The 23635-nt window shown below is 37.4% G+C and overlaps 1 protein-coding gene and 1 long non-coding RNA gene across 6 annotated transcripts in view; one reads left to right on the forward strand and one right to left on the reverse strand.

The window, feature by feature from the left end:
• The window catches only part of VGLL3 (vestigial like family member 3), a 60507-nt gene extending 49368 nt beyond the window's left edge, over positions 1-11139 (reverse strand). The window contains exon 1 of one of the 3 annotated variants that reach the window (XM_072621642.1): positions 10619-11139. In XM_072621642.1, the coding sequence (XP_072477743.1) occupies positions 10619-10744 (126 nt within the window). In that variant the 5' untranslated portion in view covers positions 10745-11139. The remainder of the gene's footprint in view (positions 1-10618) is intronic. The other 2 variants (XM_072621641.1, XM_072621643.1) reach the window with 2 other exon arrangements.
• Positions 11140-11256: 117 nt separating this feature from the next.
• LOC140512507 (uncharacterized) overlaps positions 11257-23635 on the forward strand; it is a 204353-nt gene continuing 191974 nt past the window's right edge. For all 3 annotated transcript variants that reach the window (XR_011969779.1, XR_011969778.1, XR_011969780.1), the window contains exons 1-2: positions 11257-11596; positions 12626-12801. This is a non-coding gene — a long non-coding RNA (uncharacterized lncRNA). The remainder of the gene's footprint in view (positions 11597-12625; positions 12802-23635) is intronic.

Here is a 23635-nt window from a genome sequence, read left to right on the forward strand (position 1 = left end):
GCAGAAGTCCTGTTTGGACCAACTCCACCCACTTTGTTCACAGATGAGAAGACTGAGACCTAGAGGAAATGACTTACTTTAGGGGACAGAGATATTAACACTAAAGGTGGGATTTACGTCCAAGAGTCCTTTCCCTCCCCACCTCAACCTCAAATCCAGGGTCACTTTCCACTCTACCACGCTCTCTGGGCATCAATTTCATCATGTGTAAAATGAAAGAATTAAACTTTATTACCTCTAAGGTGCTTCTGAGCTTTAAAATTCTGGAATTTTAAATAATAATACTATATAACTTATTACTATTATAATGTGTTGTCAAACATACTACAATAAATAAATTCTAGTTCCTCTTTTCCCTTTGAAATAAGTTTCTTATTGACGACAACAATGCCTGTAGCATTTGATCAGAAATGAGAGAGAGAGAGAGAGAGAGAGAGAGAGAGAGAGAGAGAGAGAGAGAAGAATGCAGAAAATTAAAACTGATCTCAAAGTTGGTTCTCTGCATAGAAATATTCTTTCCAATATATATAACTGATTCCTTTCTTTATTTACTTCTCTTAGTATCAATTTAAGAAAATGATCATTTATCATTATATATATATATATTTTAATTTTTCTTTCTTTAAAAAATTTTAACTTCTTAAACCATACTGACATCCTTTATAAAAATTGTATAGGCAGTGATAATGACTAAAAATGCATTTTTTCCTATTATATACCTTTTTTTCAATTTAAATTGAAGGTACCTCAAAAATAGAGGCTTTAAATATACATTAATTCAGGGTTTTTGTGATAACATTTTTTAAAGTTAGCTGACTCGAGAGAAGAAAAAGAAATCTGTCTAAATGGTATAAGATTCTCAATATATGCAATAAAAAAGAATCTATGTCTTAATCCAAATGCATTTTTGCTCTTTATAGTTCTTACACATCGTTTTCCTGATAATTTAAGCAATGATCTGTTGCATTTTTAATGTAATATGTCACTTTGTGGTATCACACTTTTATTATGTTTATAATAAGACACATAACTCCAATATTTAAGAATTTTTTTTAAATTGTAAAACCAGTCCTTTTTCTTTCTTTGCTAATCAAGATCTTTGCCTATTTGCTTCCTATAGCACAGATTCAACCCTTTAACTAACTTTTAACTGAGTCTTCCAACAAGAGGTGTGCTCATAAATGCTTAACAACCAGCTCTTGTGGTGGGGGGGGGAATACACAAGCACCAAGAATACACTCTTAAGTTTAATTTATATTATTAACATTTTCCTCTGTTATTTTCTTAAGTCAAGACAATCAACAAAACAATAATTTGCAGCTTGCCATTTCATAAGTGTAAAGACTCACACAGAAAACTTATTAATTGGTGCCCCTGATTTGGTTCCAGCAAACCCCTGCCTCCAACATAGAGGAGAATCTAAAGTTTGCCTAAATTCCAAAGGAAACAAAGGAGAAGTAGAAGTCACAGTCCGAGAACAATAGGAAAAATATGACAGCTAAATTGATAGAGTGATATCTGATGAGATCAATTTGGATCCGTTACAACAAATTAAATCACATCAAGAAAAGGACAATTGAAACAGCTCTAGAGTACGTGCCATTATTTACCTAAGTGATTTAGTGCTTCCGCCTAACATTTTGGGCTTCAGAATTTTGCCTTAAAGTATCAAAATCAAAAACAACGTTCAATGCTAGGCCTTGATCCTGATTGTCCTTAAATGTTCCTTAGAAATTGCATTCTTTGGCTCATACATGCACGCATATCCACCATATTTCTTATACTTTCTTCCCAAGTGATCGTGATCCCCAATTATTTTCTAAGTTCTGTGCTTTCTGACTACAATCCAATTTCTTGCTTAATTTTGGTGATGTGCTTCTAGTTTCAGCTTACTTTCAACATTTAGACAATTCCCAAGGCAATGTTTCCCTAGAGATCATAGGGTCATAGATTTAGAACTAGAGGGGATTTAGGACTAGAGAGGGTTGTCTTTGAGTACAACCCTCATTTTTCAGTTGAGGAAAATTGGTCTCAGAGAGGTGCTCAGGGTCACAAAGGTATTATGTGAAAGAAATGGTGTTTCAAAACAAGTCTTTTTATTCCAAACCCAGCACACTTTCCATTTTACTACATTCTATCTGTGAGTAAGTTACCTTAAGCACAAACCTAATTTTTCTTTAAAAAAAAATGCCAACAAGCAAAGCTTAAATTTGGAGGTCAAAAGCTTAATATCCAATACAATATTTTTACCAAATTAGCAATTTTATCAAGGTTAGACCTACAACCAGTTTTCAAATGCAAGCTTTAAAAGGACCCCTTACTCAGTAGCGTCCATCAGCTTTGCTGTTAGAAATGTGATTATGAACACAGAAATAAAGAGGAAATAAACAGAATTAAAGAGGACAACAACCAAAAAAGCTCAAACTTTTAAAAAGTTCATTTCTAAAAGTATCTAATTATCCTCCAGTAAAAGGGCTGAGTTATGTGAAAAGAATTACCAGCTAATGGCCACAAGGCTCGTTAACATACCCCCCTTTTTTTCCCAGGTTGTGAAATTACAATTATCAGAACCAGAATGTGGTCTGCTTATACTGAATATTCTCATTCCAGACAACTGCAAACAAAGCTTAGAACATTTCTATGAACAAGAGAATGTCTTCTCAATCAGAAGCCAAATACCTTTGCTTCCCCAAAGACCAGGGTGACAAATACCAAGTTATTATTATACATATGTTGAAACTTTTCCCTGAGGTTAAAAATATGCCTTTAAATGAATCATTTGATACTGTTGCCCAGGTTAACTGTCATCTTTATTGAATATTCTTTATTTCTCAATGCAGTGATGTTTTTATTTTAAGAAACAAGATGGGACTATTGCATTCCTACTCCCAGGGAGAAGACTTTCAGAAGATATTATTTTTCAACTATTGCTAGAATTCTATTGCTATGTCACATTATTCTTCATTTACCTTCTTATCACGATTGCCAAAAATGAAAAACTCAAAAGCACTGACAGACACTGTCATACTACTTTTGCTTAATGATGGGGGAAAATATATTTTTGAAAAACTGAACTATCATTGAGATCACACAAAGGATTTAATTCTGGATCAAGGTCTGTATTCAGCAAAGCATATCACTTAGATCATCATGATCATTTCATTATTCAATTTTAAAAACTGGAGATTTTTTTTGAGAAAGTCAGAACATAAGAGTATAAATAGAGGTATGACTATAAAATACTAAGACTGGTATCTTCATCAAATCCATAAAAAATATATAACTCCAAATAGTATTTGTCATTTGGTACTGGTCATTTACGGAAATGATAAATTTATTCCAACCAAACTACCAATAAAGCAATAAGTTCTGCTTTTGGAATTGTCTTCAGAACCACTTTCTAGATCATACAACTGAGTCGCATCCCTTCGCATTTATATACAATGAATTTCTTGAGATTAAAATTAAAAAAAAAAACTGTTACAAACTACCCTGACTGTCTAAATTATTCACCCTGCTTGTTTGAGAATGACTTCTGTTTGCTTCTAAACACCAGATACACCCTCAAGGGACAATGATGTGACATCATTGTGAATATTTGAAAGAATATTTCAAAACTCAGACCTTCAAAGGAATCCTTAAAGAATTCCAAACAACATTGTTTATTTGTCCCCCTAGCCAGTGGAATAGTTTGAAAGGAATAATATTCATTTGGATGCATAAATTCTGCCATTCTTATTAAAAAGTAGTCTCATTATTATACAAATTATAATATTATATATTATATATATTATAAAAATATATAATACATTACATTATAAAAATTATATTGTATTAAAACAATGAAACAATATAAATATGTCTTTAATGTAGCTATGGTACTTGCCCAACTTTGCTAATTTCTTCACATAACAACATTCATGGCAACTACAGTAGATGGAGAACTAGACAAGGAGAAAGGAAGTCTGAGTGTGAATCCTATCTCAGAAACTGGCTTAGCAAGTAACCTACATGCTATTTGTCTTGGTTTCCTCATTTGTAAAATGGAGATCATAATAGAATCTACTTCCCAGGTTTGTCAGTTACTGGTTATAAAGTGCTTGGGAAGCCTTTAAGCATTATATAAATGTTGTTGTTGATGATGATGATGATGATGATGATGATGATGATGATGATGATGATGATGAAGGAATAGAAAAGAAAATGAAGTCGTCTGTGATCATAGGTATGTTTTCTTGTTTCTAAGGGTTCCAGAAGTAGAGGAGGGGGCATTTTCTGATTCTGTGAAAAACTGATAGCAAACAGTCCTTAGGAGTTCATCAGGATGCTAATTTCCATCTTGAATTCATAGGAGAGGATAAATTAGTCCCAAAGTTATGTGGCCTTAGACAAGTCTTACTCTCTCTGTACCTCAACTTACTGATTTATTCAATGATGAATTAGACTAGATCTTAGGATCATAGAATTTTGGAAAAGTTCTTTACTGATAGTAGAGTCCTATCTCTTCAACTTGCAGATGAAAAATCAGAAGTAACTTCCATGTCTAAAATTATGTGATCCTAAATTATAGACTTTTGACAGAAACAATATGACACAATATATTTTAAGGGTTTATCTGCTCAGCCTTAGTTATTCATTTTTGGTTTTGCCCCCTTTAGGCTAGGAACAATTCAACAAATGTTGTTGTCATCCATCATTTGTTATGCTTATCAAGAATGTGTGTACATCTATCATGGTGTAGGGAAAATAGAACTAGAGAGTGAAAAGACCTGAGTTCTAATCAGCTCTTCCCCTAACCATCTAATGTTGCCTTGAAAATTCATGACTTTCTGATCTTAGATTTCTCATCTGTCAAACAAGATGATTGGATAAAATGATCTCTAAATTCCCATCCAGTTCTAAAATTCAATTATTTAATACCTCAAATTAATTTTTACATAAGTATACTATGTCAGTACAGTAGAATGAAGAAAGCAAATTATGAGCAGGCAACTTAGAAAATAGTTTGTGTGGTATATTTTTAGTCAAGAACCACTGCCCTCAATATCTCTCCCATTCCCCTCGTAGTGCCTGGAATTCTACTATTTGAGCTTTATTGCTTTCAGCCTTGGAGACAGTCCATCTTCAAATGTGTCCTAAGAACAAGCAAAAACTCCTAGCATAGTAACACCTTGAGCTATATAAGCAGCTAATGAAAAGAACTAGTTAAAAGCCAGTAAAGAGAAAAAATTATCTTTCCTGGCATTAATTTGGAAGGTTAGTTGTATCCAGTTTTACTTAGTAGTCTTCTATAGGTTGTATGACCCATGAAACTGTTTAAACAGCTCTGGAAATGACTTGAATTTCTTTCTTGTGCCACCTCATAGCAACGTCAGTAGCAGCGTAGTTACCAGAGTGCTGGACCTGAAGGCAAGAGACAAGCATTCAAATTCCAGCTATACACTTAATCTATCAGATGTATAACCCAGCCAAAGTCTTTCTGAATCTCAGATTCCTATTTGTAAAATAGAATATTTGCCCTATCTACCCATTGTAAGGAAAGTTAAGGCTGTTTTCAATCTTCTAGGTCTATGCAAATGTAAGTTTATTGAGTTCCAGATGTAGATAAGGCATTTCCTGAGAAAGTTCTTCATGGTACTTATCCTAAACTCATCTCACTCAAGTTTCAAAAGGTTCAATAAATTGTTAGAAAGTTTTCAGAATCTGTTGAACACATTTCACCTTTTCCATGTCATGTATATGATTTTGTAGATTCTGATCATTTCCCCATCTCTTTGTGGCATAGATCATTCATTTGGTTATATCAAGGTTTAATTTTCCTCCAGGTTTGGATTTTCTGGATGGAGAGTTATTAGGTACGTGGAACTATGAAACACTTTAAGCTCCTAAGTCTCTGTGTCAAGTTAATTTGTGCAGAGAGAATTACAGGGACTGTTCTTTCTCAAAGTGGGCCTGCATGAATACCTACAAATCTATATAAGCCCTTGCTTACAACTGTAAGAAAATTAGATCTTCTGGGTTAAATAAACTAACTGTATGCTCAGTCTACTATTCTTTTCTATTCTTTTCTGCCACTGAGGTAAAATGTAGGCTTGACTTGGTGATATATTGGGACTTAATAGTTTTTGCTAATAAGGCTTCCTAAATTATCAAGAAAAAAATAAATAATTGTTCCTTTGCTAACTGGATTCAATGCCTCACAAACAACAACAATAATAACAAAATAAAATAAAGCAAAAAAAAAAAAAAACAGGATGAAATTCTGATAGAAAAAAAAAAAACAGAACAATTTTGCTCCTTGCCAAAGTTTTAAATAAATACACTACTAAGGACTTCTGAGTAATCATAAACTTCAAGGTCAAAGAGTCTACTGCATATGAATTTTCATTACCAAGAGATCAGCTTGGGGTGCCCCACATGTATAAATATACACAACTCTTGTGCAATGGCAAAGCTTGAACAATTCTTTCAGATTTATAACTGAACTTCTATCAACAAAAGTCAGTTATTTTAAATTAATGTTTGAAGACACATTAATTCATCTATCTCCCTTAAAAAGCAGTTAGAATTAATAGCTACAGATTTACAAAGCTCACAATATGGCCATATTATAAATACCTATTCTGGAAATTACAAAACACTGTGGCTCAATTTTAGAAAACCTCCTGCCTAAACTGATCATTTCAAATAAAGAAGAATTTTGAAAATGATCCAGTTTGCATTTGGATGGGAAGCTCCTTGGATGAGAAAGAAGTTCCTTATTTCATGACTTCTGTCCCTCAGTTTTCTTCTATACTTATTTCAAAATTTTATGTTGATTCTTGAAGTTATTGCATTCTAGTATGCCATAATGTATGTAAATGTCTCATTTTTTTCTTTTTTCTCCTTTTTTGGGGGGGTTGGGTGAGGGTGGGTAGTGTTAGTGGTAAGATAAATGTAGAGGGGAAGGTCAGTCCTGAAGTAGATGGGTATGGGAGTGGGAAGTGAAAGCAATGAGAAGAGGCTTAAGCAGAGGAGGCATGAAATCTGTGGGGAAAGTCCCAGACCTTCCTATAGAACCGAGAAAACTTCCACGCACTTCAACAGACATTCTGAGAACTGGCACAAAAGTGCTGTATTCACAATTTACTCACATTTACTGAATTCTTTCAGGCAGTCTCAGGTGTTCCTGAGAAGCACATGTACTATGAATAGGCTCCTTCACAGTACATTGGCGATACCTTTAGACATTTACAATTTAGAGTGATGTTTCTATGGCTAAACATTGCAACTTGAGTCCTTCAGGAGAACGGTGTGTCCTCTAAAGAAGCCCATGGTGAACAGGAACTACCGCAAAACTACTTTTAATTAACTTGTTAATGAATTTCCTGCTATAAGATATTATGGACCACAGGGCAATGGAAGTTTCCTGGATTCAAAGTAAATAGACTTGGTTTTGAATCACCATTCCATTACATCACTACCAATGTGACTGGCAACATGTCTCTTAGCCTGAGTTTTTTCATCTATAAAATATGGAAGTCACACTAGAGATAATCTCCAGTCTTATGACTACTGTACGATGTGTCTGAAGAAATCCCAATGTGCTTATGCACTACCCATCCACAGTCTGTAATGCAATGTATTGTCATAAAGAAAATGAAAGCTTCAGACATTTTCTCTTTGGGAAAAAGAAGAGGGGCAAGGCAGTCTGCTATTTTCAAACCATTTTTTTAAAAGTTATTTGAACTTCCACTAAAAGGAAAGGAAAATATATAAACAGAAAATACAGAATATGGGTCAGTGTTAATCTATTGGTTTCTAAAGACACCTCAGTATAGATTTGGGGGAAAAGATCAATTTCAGGAAGCATATTGCTACCTCGAAAAAGAAGGGGAGCAGCCAAACTGCTTCTCCTTTCCATCATTTCATCAGATGGCATAATATTAATGGATGGTCCCCCCTGCCTCTTGGACCATGTCACTTTTTCTGCTTCCCTTCCTCCTTTGCTTTTCCATAAATAAATTTTTGAAATGTAGTAGGAATTTGAGAGTTGTAGTTCTCTTTTTTTTTTTCTCCCAGTCAAGATGCTATTAAGGGTCACTTCCCATGTACGGAGAAAACAGTCTTCATGGATAATAATGATAAAACCTTATGGAATGCAACAACAACAAAAATGTATTCTCAGATGACTACATTAGGGCCAAGTCAATATTAGTCCCACTTCACCCACGCACCACATAATCTAAAAATGCTGTTAATCTGATAAGAACTTCCTGATTTGCTTTTTTTTGCATTAAAAAATATAGGTCATCAAACTAAAGTATAAAATTCTTACTAGCTGATAGTGCAAAGAAACAATTTCTTCATTTCAACTAGGCAGTGACAAGTAATTATATAGTTGAAAATGTCGTCATCCTACTACATTTGGGGAGGCACAAGTAGAATTAAAAGTTCAGCTGTACACTACAAATCTCAAACTCAAATCAATCAGCCAAGCACTAACAAACCTATACAAAGTAAAGGAGGAAGGTTAATTGACCTGCTGTTATAAATAATCTTCAGACAGGGATAATTTAGGCCAAATTCAGCTGGGTTTTTGTTTTTGTTGTGGCTGTCATCATTTAGGTAGTTTAGGCACAAACTAATATTTATGGTATGGTTTTCTGGGCATACAGATACAGTAATGTAGATTCAGTTTCCAGGTCATTTTTGATCACATTCTAAATTTGATCATTTACAGTCCTGGATCCCAACTTTATCTTCTATAAATAAAAGTATTATTCTTACTAACAGTTAATTCCTAGTTAATGTTATAAAAATGTATTTTTGACATGCCAAAGATAATTTCCTATAATTTCTAAAGTGAAGTTATTAATAGTTTTACATGACTAAGAAAAGGAAAAGATGACAACTTCTTATATTAATACACATGTGTATACATGTGTATTTGTGTGCATGAGGGAGAGGGTGAGAATACCTAAATATCCATTTCTGATATTGTCCTATGTTTCTACTAACAAACTCATAGCAACTATAGTGACCAGTCTGTTGGGGGGAAAATCTGTCTTCTATCTTCTGGTACAGTCTTGATATGAAACACAGAATTCATGGTAAGCATCTTTTTTCCCATATGTCCTCTACCTTGCTTTGTGCTTATATGTTTTGAAAGAAAAAGAAAAACAAACAATAATCGAAATCCCTCACTGTTAGTCCAAAAATACAGATTTTTTTTTCTCTTGTCCCAGGTAAGTAACTTAACCTTAAGAGATGATGAGAAGCAATAGCGAATATAAGTGGAGATCCTTCCTCTTTAACCCTAATAAGACTTTGACCAGCCTCACATTGGTTATTCGAAGAAATGCAAACATTAATCCTCCCCGGCCAATCAGTGAAATTTACCAATTCCTACCTAATCCCTGAAAAGGCTTTAGTCTTCCTTTCCAAAGATTAGTTCTGGTATCTAACAAAAACTAGTACTAGAGTGGCATAGCGGTTTCAAGTTGGGGGGGGGGGGGGGGGGAGAGGCGCAGTTTGATAAAATGTACAGGCACAACTTAATCCTGAACACCTAAGTATAAATATTCTGGGGATAGATATTCCTTAACTCTGTCTCATATCTTGGTTGAATTTTTTTGCATAATATATTTATCCAGGCCCTCCAAATAAGCACCCTGACCCCCAAAAGCTAAAGGTATGATCGCTGTCTTGGTGTAACATCTTGAGACATAGGTGCTTTTTCTTTGTGCTACCTAGGTTATGAAATATATACTCCCGGTGGCTGCATGGGGGGAGGGAAGTCAATGCCATTCATACTGAGTGTATTCCCTCAAAATGTACTCCAGTTCCTCCTGGTTAATCTCACAGTTCTTTCTTCCTGCTGCCTCTCTAATCTTTGATCTATACCCTGCAATACCTGTAACCAAGCATTCTCATGTGAACCTTCTCTGGTACTGGATGGACACCTCAGTCTACAGGCTATTCCTTATGATAACTTGCCCACATAGTTTGCTCTACTCCCCTGGACCTCTCCTGCCCAGCCTTAACATCCCATATTAAAGTGAAGTGGAGGCGAGGCCCTGGAACTCACATGCAGCCCAGAGGCCCATTTTCACCTTTACCTCATTGTCTTACTATCCTTATTCTTCCTGACGTGAATTTGACTATGTACTATTATACAGAAATGCTTGAACCTCCTTTTCTCTTCCGAAGAAAACAAAGTATTTGGTTTAAAAGAAGATTGTCTTATTTGTGTCTTGTTTTTATAGACTCTAAGAAAGACTCATCGCCAGCTGAGCTTCAAAGAGCTGCACTATAAGTACTACGGACCATTTTTGAAGTGGTCTCCCGTTCCTATGAACAATTTAAAGCAGATTCCAGCTAGATACTCCCCAACAACAGACCTCAAGTATTTTTCCATGCTTTCAAAAATCTGGCTCACCTCTCTCCCCTTCTTCCCTCCACCTGTTCCCTTCCTCTTCTGGATGGGTTGCCACCGTGAAGCCCTCAATATCCTGGGCAGCCTCCGCAAACTCATCTCCCGGCTAGCTGTCCCGAGAGTGCGCAGTCTACTCCTCAACATCAGAACAGATCGCAGGTTCCAGACTCCCCATCCCAGTTCCCCAAGACAATGACTCACCTGCTGACTGGGTTGGGGAGAGGTATGGTAATAAGCTGTGGGGCAGGATGCTGCTGCCATCGAGTTGGGCAAATACTGGGTTGCTCCATATGGCTGAGGGTGATACATCACCTCCGCACAACTCATGGCAACTGTGGCAACAGTGGCCACAGCGCTAGCGCTACTGTAGCAGTCGTTGTGGGCGCCGCCGCCGCCGCTGCCGCCGTGGCCGCAGCTGCTTGCTCAGGGGCTGCTCCCGCGGCTTGGGAGAGCGGCACTCCGCAGCCTCCGGCTCCGCGCTGGACTCCGGCTGGCACTGGGTGGGCAATCAGCGGTGGTCCATGCGCCGACACCTTCATCTTCAGCCCCCTTCAGGGTCTTCCTCTCTCATACTTATGCAGCCGGCCGGTGGGTCAGCTGCCACCGCATGACAGCCCCAAACTCCCCAGCAAGGGCAGGAGCAGAGGCGGCCGCGGGGGCAGAGGCGGCAGCAGCAGCCCGGCTCCAGGCTGCGCTAGGCGAGGAGAGGTTCTCATTTGCATATACACAATGAGTGCCCAGCGCTCGGCCTATCACTAGCTCCCGGGGTTGGGCAACAACTGGGGAATGCCTAGGGGCGGGGAGAGAAGGAGGGTGTGGAGGCGAGGGGGTGGGGGTTTGGTGTCGGGGTGTGTTGGTCTCCTCGGGTTAGGGAGGGGAGCGGCTGAGAAGTTTCTCTAAGTGCCTCGAGGGCGGCTGCATATCCTCCAGCAGGGGGACCTGGAGGAGGGGCTGCTGCTCTGATTGGAGCAAAGTGGAAAAGCCCGCTCCTAGTTTTCCCTGGAGGACGGGAATAAGGTGGGGGACCGGACGCGTGGAAGTCTGGATACCTTCTTGCACTCTCAGGTTCTGCCCACCTGGCGCCCAGGTTAGGGGCATCGCCTTAGCTGCTGGCTATGCTGAATATTTCAGCGAGCTAACCTAAAAGAGAGGGCCGGCCAGGCGAACCGATCTCCGGAGGTAAGTTCGAGGAGGTTCAGTATAAACACGGATTAAGGCCTACACTCAGTACCCCAAAGTGAAAGTTAACAGGACTTCAAGTATGAACAAGTCCAGAATACTATGTGCCATTTCGTGCGCAATTTCCATTTTAATTTTACAACCTCACGGTCTGGCATGCTTGTGGGAAATCAACTTTTCTGGCTTTCAGGCAATGCACTATAGAGCAATAGAGCAGGAACAGTTGATTAAAACCACTTTACAAGTTAATATGCTCCCTCTTTCCAAGGAGCTCAGAACCCTTTAAGGGAAGTGGAGGGTGGGGGAAATCTCAATCGGCACCATTATTGTGTTTTGCTCAAGAATTAAAATGGATCTGTGACCTCATTTATTTGGTAGTCTCCTCCAAATATACAGATTGAAATTCTTCCGTGCTTTCCCATCCTGCTCAAAGCTGGCCACGTGGGGTCCACCCAACTTGCTGGAAGCTTTCCTCACTTTCTCCTTCTCTTAGAAGAGTGTAAGTGGGAACACTCTGAGTGGCCAGCTGTCATCCCTGTTTCTTGCCAAGTGACCAGTCCGTCTTTATTTTTTGTGACCCTTGACTCATAGGATCGATTGCATGGTACTCTGTCATATCTTGTACTTCTGTTTTTCTGAGCTCAGTGTTGGCGAAATGATGCAACTTGCTCACATTCACCACTCTCCCCTCCCCCCATATTGCCCTCCAAGTGATATTCAATTTTTTTAGTTCTCCAGAGGCAGTCGTATTCCATGTCTGGAGCGAAGATAGCACCACCAGCAGAACATTAGTACTGAAATGATAATCCTTTAAACTTCGGGGTCAGAAAAGGAGCTTTGCCACATCCTAAAAATAATCCACCCCGTTTTCCACTTTCCAGTTCAACTCTTTGCCTAACTCATTGTCAGTCTATATTTGCCTGTCCTAGATATACATACCGTTGGACAAGCTGTGTAAGCCTTCCATCCAAATGCACGATGATATCTGGACAATAGATACTCTTTTTCCACTTGATCTTTCCTGTGTAGATGGGCAAGACAAACGCTTTTGAATGATTACAGCTCTCTTCCAAGAGCTCTGAAAAGTTCTAGGACTTAATGAAATCAGTCCAATGCCAACCACAGACAGGAGTATCTGGAAGTTGACACCATCTAGAAGGGATCCCTCTCAGATGTCACACTGGATTTCCTTCATCACACTTTTGGTGAGAATGCATCTCCCTTTCTTATGTTTCATTTGATGTTTAGTATCAGAAGGTCATTAAATAGGATTGTTTCTATTATTAAATATTTCTGAGGATCTTGACAAGAGGCACTTTGTTGTTGTTTTTTTTTAAAAAGCCTATAAGGTAGAGTTTTGTTCTGGAGAATCAAATCATTTTTCATAAGCAATAAATGTTACTTAATAAGTAACTTAGGAATTTCCCTTATTTTATAAATGAGCTGGTTTTAACTTTTGGCAGAACACTTTCCTTCTTTAAGTCTATTTCCTCACATAAAATTTCGGGGGAAAAAGGATTATTCTCTCATGATATCTGATGTTGCAACATACTACACGCTTTGATTTTTAATACATTTTCCTCCATTATCTTTTCCCTCATTATCTCTCCCCTTCTCCCTCCCAAAGAGCCATCCCTTATAATAAATAGTATTTTTTAAAGACAAAAACAAAAACAAAAAAAAAAAAAACAAAGGAAAGGAAAAATCAGCATGACTAACCAATGCCTTCAAAGTCTGAAATATGTGCAATGTATCTTGTATCCTCTCTGAAGGGGTAGGTATGAATCTCGTCTTATATATCTTCTTTTGACCCACTCTTGTTCTTTGCAACTTCAGAACCTTCACTCTGTGTTCTTGCTGTTTACGTTGCTGTAACTAGGCTTTTCTTGATTCTGTTTATTTCACTCTTGATCAGTTCATTTAGATCTTGAACATATAGATGCTTGTCATTATTGATCACATTCATCAGTAATCCTCCATTATTGTCACGTACCATAATTTGTTTACCATTCCCCAAATGATGGATATTTACTCCGCCCTCCAAGTCTTTACCAGCACAAAAAATGCTGCTATTAGCATTTCATTTTTATGGAGAACTGGTCTTACAAATTACTGCCTTTGAGTATAAACCCCGTAATGGAATCTCTGGGTAAAAGGGTACGGATATTTTAGTTACTTTACTACCATAACTGCAAATTACTTTCAAAAATGTGAATACTAATTCACAGCTTCACTGTCAATGCATTAGTACGCCGATCTTTCTGCAGTCTGTCCAGTGTTGACTAAAGCCATCTTTTGTCATCTTTGCCAATTTTCAGGGTATAACATTAAACATCATCCTCATTTCCCTTGTTATTAGTGTTTTGGAGCATACTTCCAAATGGTTATTAAGAGTTTGCAGTATTTCTTTTGTTTGTTCATATCCTTTGACCATTTTATCTATTGAGACTGACTTTTCATTATACTCCTATATACACACATATATTATATTACACACACATAAATACAGTTGATATATCTTGGAGACCAAATCTTTTATAAGAGAAATGTAGTGCATCATTGTTCACTTAGCAAAAAGAACTGATGGTTTAGTGCACTTTTTGAAAAATAGATATTCTACCCCCTGTAACTCTCTCCCTTCAGCTCTCTAAGTGGCATCATAAAATTCTTGGACTTCCCATGATGGATGGAGAATAAATAGTACACCCTTGCCCCCATACCAACCACCATGAGACATTAAACACATGGTGGCTTTAATATGGTCCTCCCTAGGCAAGTTATGGATGAGATCTAAGAACCCTTACTACCTCTTCTCTTTGATGTTTCTTTCCTGAGTATGGATGACTGAACATTGACCTTGATTTTTAATGTTAGGAGTTGGCCTTACAAGCTTGAGAGTTACCGAGGTACTGGTTAGAGCTGACTAGTGGGCAGGGGACTCTCTGTATTAAGACAATCCCCAAGAGGAGGAGCCCAAGCCCATTCCTAGCTGGCCTGAAGACTCATGTTTTCTGTTTACATTAAAAAACAATGAAGAGCTGAAGAGAAAAATAGTGGACCCTGTTCATCACTTCTTTCTCTCATGTCTATTTGGGGGAATTTATTTTTTCAAGGGTTAAAGATAACTTTTAGTCACAAATATTCTTTTCACTGCACCAAGAGAGTAGGCTGTAGAATTGTTAAAATAATAGAAATTTTGTTTTGGACAAACCTAACCCATATGCTATCAGTATGTTCATATGGGAAAATGAAGGGCTAAGAAGGAGACTAATGAGCATGGGGAATTTGTGGTTCTTATGTAGCTGGATTTTGGAGGAGTTTCTTTTTAAGGAAGAAAGGCATCCTTTCTGAAATGTCCATGGAGCTATTTTGTATGTACATTGAAAGGTTGGCGTAGAGAATACCAACATATAATACTCTTCACTGATTTGCTTTCTGGGTCAATTTTGTTTTTTAAAAACTCGCATTCAGTTTTCCTGGCATTAGAAGGATATGTGGAGAGATGCAGAGGGAGAGTACTTGGAAATTTCCCAAGTTCAGTGTCTTCATTTAAAAGTTGACAATCAGGATCTTTCCAGACCGATGATACTTTAATACACTCTCTATTGAATGTGGACACACACACACACACACACACACACACACACACAAATGTTACAGTGTAAAGGTAGCCTATTTGCTGTTTCCATCTCCTTGATTTTCCATCTCCTGACTCTGTGCCTTTCAGAAGACTGGCTGCCATGCTTGAAATGCTTTATCTACCTACCTACCTGTGTCATATTAGAATTCAGAACTCCCTTCAGGTCTCAGCCTAAGTGCCAACTTTTATGATTGACTTGACATATTTCTCTCCTACCTTTTCAATAAAATATAGTGTTTGGACTAAATGATCTATAAAGAGGCCTTTTCCCACCTTAACATTTTATGATTTTCTCAAGTTCACAGAGGTAGGAAGTAGTGGAGGTACAATTTAATCCCAGGTCTTTTGCTAAAATTTGCTAAAATTATAATATTTCTACTACAATACATTGCTAAGTAGTCAGCAAATGAACTATAAAGTATATTTTTCCAAAATTGTTTATCAGAAAGTTTCTGAATCTTGCTTTTTTTTTTTTAAATAGTTTGGTCACAAATCTTCATAGAAGCTTACTACTTACCAGAGAGATTCTGAAGTCTTACTCTAGTGCTTCATGGTGGGAAGAGGCTCTTTAATTCCTAAAAGTCATACCACAGAAGCACAGGACCTTTCATGTTCCATCAGGTTGGTACGGCAATGAATTCTGGTATCTGTTGCCTGAGGTCCAGTCTAAGTCTGGAGAGATGCTTCACTAAAGTATTGGATACTGGGCAATGAAAATGAGAAACTGATTTCAAGAATACTCTTCACCATGGTGTGGGGAAAATCTAATTTGTTGGTGGAGGGTAGACCCACCCCCAAGAAAATGATGAAATTGTGAAAGTATTCATGTAGATTTGTATTTGGAGTTGACTCCAAATGTGACCTGTCCAAAACAGAAATCAGTATCTTTCCTGAGAATCTCAGCTGTCTGTTTCTCTCAACAGCGGCATCATCCTTCAGTTACCCAGATCACCTCAGTGTTTTCACTCTGTCTCATATTCTCCCTAACTCATATTTACAGTTAGCACTCAAATTGTGCAATTTCTCCTCTACTTCTTTTGTGACTGTTCCTTTCTCACTGAGTTCAAACCTTCTTTAGATTTGGACTATTGAACACTAAGATGCTGAGGCCACCTTCTGACCGTCTGAAGCTCCCAATAACATGGCCTCCATTCCCTTCACGTAGAATAGGGGAAGTGGTGGAGGGAATAAATTCAGAGGCCAAGGACTAAGTCCCTTTCATAAGGCAACATGGCAACTGAAGGGAGAAAGCCTCAAGACCTCTCCCTTTGCACCACTATCTCTCACCATATGCTATAAACAAAAGAATTGTTGAGATCTCCCTTCCCTCCTGGTACCCAAGAGTTCTGAGGTGAAGGGAATGAGACAATTTCTGAAGATATTCCTCGTTCTGGCTAGGCAACCAATTGAAAAAAGACTCCTCAACTACATTAGGTTAGCAAAACCAAAACAGCTACAGAACATCTACATGTGCTCCACAGTCTCTCCCAAGCATTTTTATTCCCCATTGTGACATCTCTTCTGGAAAAGGTATCCTCAGTTTCTCTGATATGGGAAGATATATGCCAGACCACCCTGATATGTTTTTAAAGCCTTTCACAAACACCCCCTATCCTACCTATTAAATGTTATACATAAATTACGCCTCTTCCTTCATACTAAGGTCTTTCCAGACTGGTTTTCCTGCATCTAGAATATATTCTCTCTTTACCTTCTTGTTTTAGAATTCCTTACTTAAAAACTCAGCTTAAGTTACCTCTGTGGATAGAATGCTGGGACTGGAGCCAGGATAGCCTACTTTAAAGTCCAGCCTCAGACACTGATTAGTTGTGTGTCCCTGGGCGAGAGTCACCTAACCTCTGTTTGCTAAGAAGCAGCTAGATGGTTCAGTGGATAGAACGGTAGACCTGGAGTTTGGAAAACCAAAGGTCATGTCTGGCATTGGCTACTTGCTAGCTGTATGTCCATGGGCCAGTCACTTCACCTCTATTTGCCTTCATCTACTGGAGAAGGAAATGGCAAACCACTCCAGTATCCTTGCCAGGAAAACCTCGTGGACAGTACTGTATGCTGTTGTCCATGGGTCAGGAAGAGTCAGATGCGAGTCAATGACTCAACAAGAAGTTAACCCATCTTTTGCATGAAACTTTTTTTTTCTAATCTTCCCAGCTTGGAAAAGATGAAGACTATTTGGCTTTTAAAGCCTTTCATACACTGAGCTTTTTAGTCTTCTTATGCTTTCCTCCCTTCCACACACTCTTAAGACCCAGTAACACCGATTCCCTAACGGTTCTTTATACAAAACATCACATCTCCTAGTTCTGGGAATTTTCTATCTCTACCCTTGGGCTTAACTGACTTTCTTCTAGTCTCAACTAAAAGCCTACCTTTGGCAAGGAGCCTTTCCTGGCCTCCCCTCCCTCTGTCTTCTCTTTTAGATTACCTCCAATTTAACCTGTTGTAATGGTCATTTAAATGGGAAGATCTTTCCCATTCACTAATAGGGCCATGGGACCTTCCTGGGTCACATGGGGGCTTAAGTCACATCAGTCTGAGACACAGGGAGTTGTGGTAGGAGGAATTTGGTGAATGGATAGAATTGGAAGGGTTAAACAGGAAGAGGCAGAACTAGAGAAAAGCTGAGAGGCAATTTGGTCCTGAGGCTGGTCAGATCTAGGAAGGATGCAGGCAAGTAAGCTGCTGGCTAGAGTGAATGAAAGAGCTGTTTGTGATTTGTATAATGGAGATGGTTCGTGGGAAGCCTAGCAGGGGGAAGACTTGGGGATGGCATTGTCCTCTGCCTTGTTATTGTGTACGGATTTTTGTTACTATAATGGATTTGGCTTTCTGGTGTCTGAATAAATACTTTTGGCTCTGTCTTCCATGTGGAGAGTCTGTGATATTTTGCGATTCAGATTTGTATTGGGATATTCATGGCCATTTTAGGTGCTATGAATATTGCATTGGTGCTACAGCTGTATACATATTGTTTGCACACAATTGTTCTCATGTTGTCTCACTATTAGCCAGCCTTTGTAGTCCCAACACTTGGCACAGAGTGGTGCTTAAGTAAGAGACAACTAGTTGCACAGTGGATAGAATACCAGGCCTGGAGCTGGGCTGAGTTCAAATCTAGCTTCATACACTTAGTAGCTATGTGACCCTGAGCAAGTTACTTAACTCTGTTTGCCTCAGTTTTCCCATCTTAAAATGAGCTGGAGAAGGACATGACAAATCTCTCCATTATCTTTGCCAAGAAAACCCCAAATGGGGTCATAAGGTGTTGAACATGATGAACAACAAGGCACCTAATAAGTACTAATTGACTTGACTTGTAAAGCCTATTACAAAAGTTGGATTTGAGCTAAAGTTTGAACAAATCCAAGGAAGCTAAGACAGGAAGATGAGTATTTCAGGAATATTGTAAACAGTAGCACCTTCTCTTTGCTGATTATCTCCAAGTTATCCTGTATTTGTATATAATTGTTTGTATGTTGTCTCCCTCTTTAGACTGAGCTCCTTGAGAACAAGGACTGCTTTTTTGCTTTACTTTATGTCCTTTGAACTAAACATAGTACCTGGCACATAGTAGGTGTTTAATAAGGATTTGTTGACTGACTGTTGTGGCTAAGTGACTGACATACAAAATGCGGTTCAGGAGAGCCAACTTTCCTCCCCGTGGGGTTGATGAATAAGAGGTGAGTGGGGCAAAAACATTAGAGCCAGTGTTCCTAAATTAGCATATATTTAACTATGCTTCAGGATTTGAACACTCAGGTTTGTCTTATTCTATGCCCTAAACAGAAAAGAAATATGGAAATCTGGATTTGTGAAATAATATTAATATTTTGCCAAATAATTATTTGAATTACATAGAGATACATCAATTTTCTTTAAATGCAAGACCTGCTGACACTCATAATGTAGGACTCCTATCACATAAATATATATTTATTTATAAATGCTATGTATATATGAATATGTATTTGCCATTTTTCTATAAAGATAAGTATAAAATAATTTGGGATATACATACAATTTCAAAAACCTGTTTCCCACTGAAGATTCATCTAGGCTTCTGGAAATATTTATCTTCTTCCTTCTCTGCCTTTCTTTCTCCTAAGTGAACAAAGGCTTTCTTTTCATTTATTTAAAATCATTTCAACCAAATTACTATACCAGCTTAAAAAACCTGAGAAATAAACACAAAGTTGCTTTCAAGATATTGTGATTTCTTAGTACATTTTATCTTGCTTCTGGCTAGTTAACTTATTGTTAACTGTTTAGTTACTCTTAATTATTCCTGTGTCAAAGGTTTGATGTCTACACAAGCTAGGTAACTTTCTTCTCCATTCTCTACCTATAGCCCAATGTGGAATTTTGATGAGGGCCCTAGACCTGGAGTTAAGAAGACCTTGGTTCAGATCTGACCTTGAACACTTACTAGTTGTGTGGCCTTAAACAAATAACTTAAACTCTTTGCATCTCAGTTTTCTGACATCTGTAAAAGGTAGAGGTTGGACTGGAAAGCCTCTAAGTTCCCATTCAAGGCTAAATCTATGATCGTATGATTCCACCCTTTACTTAACCAAGAATCTCCCAAGTACAATTCACTGGTCTTTAGGATTTGAAGCCAGCTAGATCAATACTAAAGCATTATTAAACAAAACAACTCTATTTCTTATGTCATTACAGGGAGAAAATCTTATTTTTACATAAGAAATGCAGTTGTATGAAAATTACTTGGGATGAACAAAAATTTTGATATGGTTTAATTTTATGACAATAATGCTTATGACTACGTTTTTCTGCTGATACAGGGCTACTCAGAGTGGTTGATCCTGACCCAGTGAAACTGGATTGAGCTGTTTTCTCCACCTTTTAGTTAAGAAATTAGTCAGTTGAGTTTTAGATTTCACGCCAATGTGCATGTGTTTCATTGTTGTCTTCTGTTGTATTTTACATTTTGTGATTTTTAAGAATAGATATTACTCCTAAAGAAGGGTACAAAAGTTGCCTTTGTGTTGTGTTGTTTTGTTTTTTTAAGAGCATGTTTGAATGACTGTTAGGGATATTGCCTGGGCTGTTGGTATGGGAAAAGGCAAGCATTTCAAGCACACAGTGAATAAGGATCGGTAATACTGTAGAATAAATGAAAGTGTAGTTGAAAAAAGAAAACTAATGACAAAAACTGACAAAGTATTGCGCAAAAATAACAGATTAAATCTCACAAAAAAGCAAAGACCTTCAAGGGATTTGGAAGCTATAGGGGTCATTATTGATTCCTCTGCAGTGCAGCATTGCGTTAATGAAGTTGAAAAACCAAATAAGACTTTTTTTTAATAGCTGCTAACTGTTGTCAGGAAGAAAAATGTGTGTCATTGACAAAACAAAACAAAGATAGAATGCTGATGATTGAGAAAGGATCATCTTTACTGAGGAAACTCACTTTTTAGCACAACACCAAAACAATTTGAAGAATTCCAGCTGAGCCTGTATGATCTGAATATCTTTAGTCAAACTAAATGATGCATTCTAATAAATATTTTGATATACAGAGATGTAAAATTATTCTGGAATTATAGAAATTCCCAAATTAAATGTAATAATACAGCAAAACCTTACACCATGTCACCTGTCATAAGAGGTTAAGAAATTTATGCAATGGATGGTGATAAACATTCCTCAGTGGGCTGAAACTCACCTGATTTAAAGCCACATTGACTTATAGGCTTTAATGAAATCTACAATTGGAAGAGAAAAAAAGGTCACCAATGTAATTAAAGTGTGGTTTCATGATGATGAACTAAAGAATATATGTCAACATCTTGTGGACTCAATACAAAATTCTGTAAAAAAAAGTGACAAAAGGAAGATAAATTGCAGACTGAAAAATTCAACAATATGAAAGTCATAAAGTTTATTCTATGTCAGACTTTAATTACTTTGCTTTGTCCCAGTTAACTTGTACACCACCACAGGACACCACAAGTTTCCAGTATACTTCACATGCATTACCTCATTTGAGTCCCACAATAATCCTCCAGATAGCTAATATAAGTGCTATTTTGTCCATTTTAAAAGTGAGAAAGCTGAGGATCAAAGAAGTTAAGCAATCTGCTCATTATCACACAGCGAATAAAAGTCAGGGGTAGATTCTCTGTCTCTCAGTTCAACATCCTGACTTCTATATCATGACGCCTTTCAATAGAAAGAATACTTACCTAAGTAATTATATGTAGCTTTTTGTTTGCATGTATTTCTATGTATGCATATTAGCAGAAGTATGTCAATATAGTTCCTGGTAATTCTTTCCATTTTTCTAGTTAAAGGATCATTTATTTGTATGTACCCTTTCCCTCCACCATCAAAATAACTTTGCAGTATACCAAACTGGAAATTCTGCGAAACTCTTCAGTTTATAAACTTATTGAGAATCTACCCTAAATAGATAAGATAAATGTTATTTTAGGGCATGGCTTCGATTAGGGGTGAGGAATTCTAATATGCAGCGTTGGCATCATGGGGGAGCAGGGAGGAAAGAACCCAGATCCACATGAATAAAGAATTTGTCTGAGTCAGGCTCCCCCATCATTTTTTAAGTGTTTCTGTCTCTTCTGGGTCAACCAGAGGTATTTAAAATCTTACTCATCATTTTTTTTAAATAAGGAACCTCAGTGGTAATTGTCAACATCTTGAGTTGCAGCCTCTGAGTCTCCACACGAACAGTTCTGCTATGTTTTGCTTTGTGAAAGGCACTGTGGTATCTGACTAAGGAACCATGCAAACAATACAATAACAGTGGGTAAAATTGCCAGTCAAGGGGGGCACCTCTTCAGATGTTGTGGGTGGTGAGGGGGGAGAGTGTGGGAAGAAAGAAACTGTTAGAAAAGAATAATATGGCATCCAGATACATTGCATATGTCAAATTTCTTTTTTTTAGATTGGTTTATTTTTAGTTTTCAGCATTCACTTTTATAAGATGTTGAGTTCTAAATTTTTTTCTCACTTTCTCCTCCCCCTCCCCAAGATAGCATGCAATATGATATACACTATACCTGTATGATCATATTAAACATATTTCCACATTAGTGATGTGAAAGAAGAATCAGAACAAAAGGGAAACGCTATGAGAAAAAAAAGCAAACAAACAAAAAGAGAAACTAGGGATGTGGATACCATTTTCCATCTTTTAGAATTACCTTAGATCATTATGTTGGCAAGAAGAGCTAAGTCTAAACTGTGTGCAATGTTCTTCTGGTTTTGCTGACATCATGAAGCATCAGTTCACACATGTCTTTCTAGTTTTTTTCTGAAATTTGCCTGCTCATCATTTCTTATGGAACAATAGTATTCCATTATATTCATATACCATAACTTGTTCAGCTGTTCCCTAATCAATGGGCATCCCCTCAATTTCCAGTTCCTTCCACCACAAAAGGAGCTGCTATAAATATTTTTGTATATGTGGGTCCTTTTCCCTTTTTCATGATCTCATTGGGGTACAGATCTAGTAGTGCTGTTGCTAAATAAAAGGATATGCAGTTTTATAGTCCTTTGGGCATAGTTCCAAATTGCTCTCCAGAATGATTGGATCAGTTCACAACTCCACTAACAATGCATTATTGTTCCAATTTTTTCCACATCTTTTTCAACATTTATCATTTTCCCATTGTCATGTTAACCAGTCTTATAGATGTGAGGTGATACTTCAGAGTTGTTTTAATTTGCATTTCTCTAATCAATAGTGATTTAGAGCATGTATATCTATATGACTATAGATAGCTTTAATTTCTTCATCTGAAAATTGCCTGTTCATATCTTTTGACCTTTTATCAATTGATGAATGACTTTTATTCCTATAAATTTGTCTCAGATCTCATATGTTTTAGAAATGAGGTTTTTGTCAGAGACACTGGCTGTAAAAAATGGTTTCCCAACTTTCTGCTTCCCTTCTAATCTTGATTGTGTTTGCTTTGTTTGTGCAACAACTCTTTAATTTAATGTAATCAAAATAATACATTTTACATTTCATAAAATTCTCTATCCTGTTTTTGGTCATAAATTCTTCCCTTCTCCATAGATCTGACAGGTAAGCTATTCCTTGTTCTCCAGATTTTCTTGTACTCTCATCTTTTATGTCTAAATCCATATTTCAAATTTCTAGTGGGAATACTAAGAAATTCATCCAAGGATGAACTTTGAAATTGAGATAATGTACAAAAAATATTTGTAAACCTTTAAGGGATTATATAAAGTGAATTGTGTTCTGGATGTTGTTTTTATATGTAGTAGTAGTAGTGGTAGTAGTTGTAGTAGTAGTAGTAGCAGTAGTAGTAGTCGTCATAGTAGTGAGCAGTAAAAGTGGTCCTGGTAATATGGCCTGATTATATTTGACT

Source organism: Notamacropus eugenii, chromosome 6, assembly GCF_028372415.1.
Source record: "Notamacropus eugenii isolate mMacEug1 chromosome 6, mMacEug1.pri_v2, whole genome shotgun sequence".
Classification (NCBI taxonomy): domain Eukaryota; kingdom Metazoa; phylum Chordata; class Mammalia; order Diprotodontia; family Macropodidae; genus Notamacropus; species Notamacropus eugenii.